Below are 7,346 nucleotides of genomic sequence, written 5' to 3'. Positions count from 1 at the left end.
GAAGCATATAGAAAAGCAGCAGAACTGAAAAAGAAACAAGAAGAAGAAGAAGCTGAATTAAGAAAGAAAGAGGAAGCCGAATTAAAGAAAATAAAAGAGATGGAAATGGAAAAAGGTTTATACGATAAATTGGAAAAAGAAATGGATGAGGTTAAATTGGTACAAATTTTGCCAGAACAATTGGAAAAATCGATCGAGGAAGCTAGAGAAATACATCAGCAAGAATTACCAGAACACATGGATAGATTTGTCGAGAAACACGAGTTAGAATTGCAAAAGGAATATTTAATGGGTCAGGCTGAATCATCAATGGATATTTTAAGCAAGGAAAGGGAATTACAATTGCAGTCACATTCTAAACAATTGGAACAGATGGAAGATATTTCTTCGTTACAGGATAGAAGTTTGACTAAGGATGTGTCAACAACTAGTAGTAGACGTGTTATCAAAGAAGAAACCACCATAATATGGAAAGTACAAGAAGATGGTAGTTTGGTGCAAGAAAAGGTTACGAAAACTGTTCAAATCGAAGGTGACGAAGATGATATACCAGTAACCACTGAAATAATAAATGTTCCTGAAACTAGTTTAGAACCAAAAGTGCTATACGAAGAACATTACATTCCTACTAATTTCGATGACAAATTGACGAGGGAAGATAATAAATTAGAAACACGCGATAAACAAGTTACGCATATCACAGAAGTACAAAAAGAAAAGACTGATGATGAAGATGATTTACGAAAAGACAAATCGGAGGGTGGCGATAAGATTTCTCAACAAAAAGTCATTGTCGAAGGTGATACAAAGATAATAAGGAAAGAATTTGAATCACGTATACCAGTTTCAATGGCCAAAGTTGAAAAGGATAGAAATCACAAGGAATTGAAGAGTAAAATTTCGATTGAATCCAAACGTACGACGTTGGACAGCAAAACGGAAATGGATAATAAACCGATGATCGTTCATCAACAAGATGAATACGTTATTACATCACCTGTGGATAAGAAAAAAGAATTTGAATCGCGTATTCCTAAACGTATTATGGATACTTCTTCTTCTTCATCATCTTCAACGATTAAATCCGAAAAAGATATTAAAAAGGGTTATCACGTTAAAACGGAAACTGAAACCTGTACAGTTACCGAAAAAAAATCATCAAGTCAGGAAACAACATCCAAGAGTGAAACTCAAACGTATTCGCAAACGTTTACAACAGATCCCGAAAAAGGATTGAAATCATCACCCGACGAGATTACTGATAAGGATACGATTAAGTTATCCAAAATAGATCATAAAGCGTCGAGTAAATTAGAAAAAAAGGAAACAGTATCTTCGGAAATTTCCAAAGGTACCGATAAATACATCAAACACGAGGAAAAGGAACAATTGGAAAGTGAAAAATTGTCCGAATCCAAAATGAAAAGAGAATCGTCTGGTGAAACGGTGGAAAAGGAGGAATGTAAAATGAAGAAAATAGACGAAAGGGGTGTTAAAAAATTGTCGATTAATTTGAAAGACGGTGAGGAAACAATCGATGCGAGTGCTACCCAAAGTAGAATTGAAGCTACGAAAGAAGAATTGTCGAAAAAATTAGAAGACAAGGAAGGTATTATGACAGAGGAATCTGGTATCAGTAAATTGAAGGAAAGTGACGTTGATATAGCAGTCAGGATTAGTAAAGATGACGAAGATGATAATAAAGTTAAAGATACTACCAAAAAAGAAACTTCGTCTAAATATAAAATATTCGAAGATTTGGGTAAAGTAGAAATGGTAACCAAAGGTGAATCCCATAAGGAAACTGTTGAAAGTTTCGATGCTAGACACTTTGTACCTAGTAGGAAAAAAAGTGACGAAAAATTGGAACAAATGGTTGTTGTTGAAACAACATTGGAGGATAGACAAATACGAGCGGCTAAAGAAATAGAAGCTAAACGAATAGTCGAGTCTTTAATGAAAACTGTTGAAACTGAAATTAAAAAGAGATCTTCGTTAACCGAAAAACTGTTACCAGGTGATGGTACTGGTACTGCTACTGCTGGTACTAAAGGTACGATCGAAAGTGATTATTTACTTAAATTACTCAAGGAAAGTGCCGAAACTGATTACGAAAAATGGGCCGACGATTTGACGAAAAGATTTGAAAGTATCATGAAAATAACGACAACCGAGGTAGAAGAACAATCGACAGAATCCATGGATGAAATTGATAAATTGATGAAATTAAGATCAATTATAGAAAAGGATGATAAAAAATCGACTAGTATTAGCGATGATTTGACGAAAGATGAGGAATCCTCGTATCGTGATAAAGGTGAACACATTTCATCCATATTACCTATCAAAGATGTGACGTTGAGTTCTAGTAGTATATCGGACCAAATAGAATTGGAAGAAGATCAATTAGAATTGGAAGAGACAATGGACGTTGATACTAATGAACTCGAGGATATTACTAAACCAACAACTTTTAGTCCTCAATCGGAAAAATTACAATCCGATAGGTCAAGTGCTCAAGCGGAATCATTGCAAAGGGAATCATTGGGGCCCCAATACGACGTCAGTTTGTCAAAGGATAAAGTGATGTACGATGTTTCCGGTGCCTGGGTATTGGAAATAGTTGAGCCAGGTATCAGTGGTAGTAGCCAATCTAGACAAGATTCTGTAGACGTACCATCATTAGAAATGGACGAATACAATATTTCTGAAGATACCGTTAGTAAAACAACATCGTCGTTGCATGAAAGTGCAGCTGTGGATTCATTGGAAAGGATTGCCCAAGAACGTGACATGACTTTTAGTCCTAGTACAGTATCGGAAGACATTAACGTTGATTATTCTTTGATACAAGAACAAATTCCTATTACGACGACAGAAAAATATGATATAAGTGGTACGATAAAACAACGTGCTGACAGTTTTGAAATCGAAAGTCCACCCCTAGTATCGCCAAGATTTAAATTGAAACACGATCTTGAAATAAAACCTGTTAATTGGATGATCGGTGACGAGAAAATTGAAATATCTGAAACGTTGCAACCGTCGCAAGTTTTCAATCAAGAATTAGAGGAATACGAGACTACAATTAAAAAACAAAGATTATCATCATCTCAAAGTGATTCGGCTGATTTAGAACAGGAGTCGATTACTAATTCATCCGAGAATTTAAGCGTTATAGAATCTGTCAAAGAATCGGTGATACCTGATGCAACAGTAATTACAATTACAAAGACGAAATTTACCGTAATACCCGTTGCCGATCAGGACGTAGAAAGTGAATTGATAGAAAATAAATTAGATATCAGTTGTCAGGAATTAGTTGATACATTGAAACGCGAATACGAAGCCAAAACACCTACCGAAGATTTATCAATGACCACGCGTACATCATTATCATTGGAAGAGGCTAAAATTAAATTGAGCGAAATGAAAATAGCCGATTCGAGTAGATTCGATGTGATTATCGATAAAGAAAAATTCGAAACTGATGAAGAAATGATTTCTACTGTTACCGAAAAACAACCGGATATCAAAGGGAAAGAAATTACGGTGAAGATTGAACAATTTGAAGACACCGCTGAAGGTGAATCGTTAACGGATGAACAACGTGGTGAAAAAGATGATATAATAATAGATGAGAAAGTAACATTTGGTAAGGAAGAAATGGTAGAATCGTTGAAGGAGGACAGTGTTAAGATTTTGGAAGAAATTCAAAGACAATACGTTGCCGCTGGTATTACGTTGGAAGAGGATACTCAAAAGACTGATGAACGGGTTGACCAAGTGATTCCAAAAGAATCAACGGAAACTATTACTACTACTACTACTACTTGCGTAACCAAAATCAAAATTTCTAGCGATGATTACAAAAGACATATTGAAAAGGGTTTCGAAAAACGTGATAAAGCAGCAGCTGCAGCAGCAGCAGCAGCAGCAATTGCAGGAGGTAAAGTTAGTACGGTAATTTCTTCTTCTTCTTCTTCTGATACATGTGCCTTTAAAATAACAAAAGATCTCCCAGAGGTCGATTTAAGCGCACGATACGCTATTACGGTATTAGATCAAGTAGTTAAGAAAGAAATAGCTGAGGTTAAGGAATCATTGGAGGCAGCTAGGCAAGATTTGATAGAGGAATTAAGTGAGAACAGTGAGACTGTAATACAAATCAAAGACTCCCCATCCGAATTTCAATTTAAATTGCAAACGGAATCAAGTATACCAAATGATTTGCCCTTTTTATACAGACCACCTTCCTTGGAACAGATAGCCGTGGATGATAAAGAAATTACGATGAAAAAAGAAGAAGAAGAAGAAGAAGAAGAAGAAGAAGAAAAAGAAAAAGAAGAAACGATCGATGAAAAAATGAAAACGACAATTGTAGACGATTCGAAATTATACGAGAAAGAAATGATAACGGTAACGGCTGAAGAAAGTGTCTCGGATGATATAGAATTTGAATTATCCTGTGACGAAGATATGGATAATAAAGAAAAGGTATGTATGGATATTGAGATGGAGCTAGACAAATCTGAAACGGAAACTCTATCTGCCGTCCATGAAGAGAGCAAAGAGGATGATGACGATGATACCCGTCCTAGTCCCGTACCGGCAAGCAGATCATGCTCAGACGTAGAATACAAAGATGAGAGTTCCTCCTCGTTGCACCCGCCTCAACCAACAGCAGTACCAAGGAGACGTCACAAACCAGCTAGGGCCTCGAAAAAAATAGCTCCCGAGAGTGAGATAGATCCTGGTTCCAGTTCCGGTGAGAGTAGCAACTATCAATCGTGCGACTACGAAATTGGTAGCGGAAGTAGACCAAGTTCGTCTGATGTAGAAGCCTTCCAATCAGCTACGATGCCACCATCGGGTACAACTTCCGAGTATGAGACAGCTATGATGTCGGCTGAACATTCGACGACCGCAACATCAAGGCCAACCTCCCAAGAATACCAGACTGCCGTGAGTACATTAAGTTCTCGCGAATCTATGAAATCTTTAAGTTCGTTTAGTTCAGGCCATCTTGGTAGTATCGATAGTACCAGCGAGTTGTCAGAAACATTGGTAGCTTCCGAGGCTGATGATGCCGACAAACTTGAACAACAACAACAACAACATGAGGATTTAGAGGAGCATGCATTCGATGACGATGAGGAGGAGGAGGAAGAAGAACAACACGTTCAATCTGATTCATCCGGTAGCGATATACCCATAGACGATGTTGCCATGGATAAAATTGATAGCAATATACCATGTCGTATGAAGAGATCATCAGAAATGATATTCCAACAGATAGTTGATGATAATGCAGCACTCGACACTGATATAGACGAACCTATTTTGGAACAAGATACCAAAGGAATTGATTTCGCTACTTCTGCATTTGTCTTAACACCTGGTGCAGTTCAATCGGTGGATATAATGACGGCTAGGGTCACGGAGGATGGAATTCAAAGTGTATCAACCCAAGTTATCTCTACTCAGGTTATCGAGTCTATTACTACCGAAATACCTACCGACAAAATTCTGCATACTGAAGTTCAAGATTCAAAATTATCAGACGAGTCGATCGATTTCTTAAGTATGGAACCAGATTCTTTGGAACCTAAATCTGGAATAATAAGTGGTACGACACTTGAGGATACTGCTGAAACTATTGTTACCATGCAAACGTCGACCCATTCTATGATACAACAAGGAAGTATGTCAACGTCATCAACCTCAGGATTATCTATCGATACAGTCATTGAAAAAGCTAAATCCGAACGTTCGGAATCACCTGGCAGCGATTCATTCGAATTGGTTGATAAACCTGACATCATAGATGATTTCGTGGTGATAGAGGAAGTTGGTCGGGAAGCTGAAGAATTTGATTCCGAAGGTAAAAGTATAAGAATCACTGCTATACCACAAGTTAGTAGTAAACAATACGATCGTGATTTGGAAAATTTAATAACGGAAACTAAAGAGGATTCTCAAGTTTCAACGAGTCAAGCTTCGCGTAACAATGAATTGTTTGATTTTGAATCGGAAGAAAGTCCACCACAGGCGTCTAACGATGATCAATATTCTCAATCATATTCGGACGAGGAACCATACGAGACCGGTAAGAAATGGATTGAAATGCAATTTCATGCTGATGCTAGGGTATACGATATCGAATATGATCGTGGCCCGTTGGAAGATATCAAAGAAGAAGAGATCACTGATTTCGAGGCTGGTAGTAGTAGATTTGGAAGTTTAGGAAGTCATAAGGAATCTATAGGAAGCGTTGGTAGTATGCGGGGTAGTTTTGGTAGTACTCCGGATTACGATGTTCTAGCTGGAAAGAAATATTTCACTAAACCATCGGATCACGATACCGTGTCTTTAAGTTCGTTACAGGAATTCGAGCATTTGGAGAGCGCAGTGGCAGCAGAAAATTCGAAAAGATTGCAACAATGCGGTTCACAGGATTCGATTAACAATGGGAGTCTTCCGAGAAGGTACATGACCAGTAGGTCTGGTCACGGTGATGATATTTCTTTATCCTCGTTAAAAGATTTCGAAGGTTTGGAAAGGGCTTGCAGGGAAGCTCATTTAATTGAATTACGTGCTAGGGAGGAAGAAGATTTATTGGAACACGAAAGTCCTGAAAATAGATACAAAATGGAAAGTATTCAACGTAAATCGGAGGCCAGTGGTGCTGGCTCGATTAATCCAAGTACTTCTGGTTCTGATGATTACGAAAAAAGAATAAAAGAAATCGACGAGATAATACGTATTGCACAGTCAAACGTTGAGAGATTAGATCGTCAGGATGATACGACTGAAGATATTTCACAAATAGAAATAACGGATATTGAAAAAACTTGTTCTGAAGCAAACGTACCAATTTTATTAGAAACCGATGACACCCAACGTGCCAAAGATACTAATATCATGGAAACTAGTACGGATTCATTAGAATTGGAAGATAATGCGGATAAAAAACATCACCCATTGTGTCAGAGCTCAGATTCATTGGAAATGAAAACAACATTAGATTTTCCATCATTAAGTTCTGACTCGTTGAACAATGTCAGGGATACCAGGGATACCCAATTGGATTTAGCTGAACAATTTAGTAATGGGAGACGCATGTCGTCGGATTCATTGGATGTACCTATCATTGGTCAACCAGATAACGATCTACACGAAGATAGCAATAATCGTCCTGAAAGATTACAACCTGACAATTCTATAGGACAAAGTTCGTCGACGGATACAAATATTGCTAAACAAGATACATCTGAATTACCATCAAGTAGTAAAACATAAGAAACATATAACAAATAAAAAAAAAAAATATATATATATATATA

The 7,346-nt window shown here is 37.4% G+C and overlaps 1 protein-coding gene across 1 annotated transcript in view; it reads left to right on the top strand.

The window, feature by feature from the left end:
* The window catches only part of LOC106789620 (ankyrin-2-like), a 42,135-nt gene extending 34,795 nt beyond the window's left edge, over positions 1 to 7,340 (top strand). The window contains exon 28 of the mRNA XM_014753998.1: positions 5 to 7,340. Within this exon, the coding sequence (XP_014609484.1) occupies positions 5 to 7,302 (7,298 nt within the window). The 3' untranslated portion in view covers positions 7,303 to 7,340. The remainder of the gene's footprint in view (positions 1 to 4) is intronic.
* The last annotated feature ends 6 nt before the right edge of the window (positions 7,341 to 7,346 follow it).

This window comes from Polistes canadensis, unplaced genomic scaffold (genome assembly GCF_001313835.1).
Source record: "Polistes canadensis isolate GaletaPanama2010 unplaced genomic scaffold, ASM131383v1 scaffold_193, whole genome shotgun sequence".
NCBI classification, from domain to species: domain Eukaryota; kingdom Metazoa; phylum Arthropoda; class Insecta; order Hymenoptera; family Vespidae; genus Polistes; species Polistes canadensis.
Note: the sequence above shows the minus strand (reverse complement) of the source record. Positions and strands in the feature narration are given on the sequence as shown.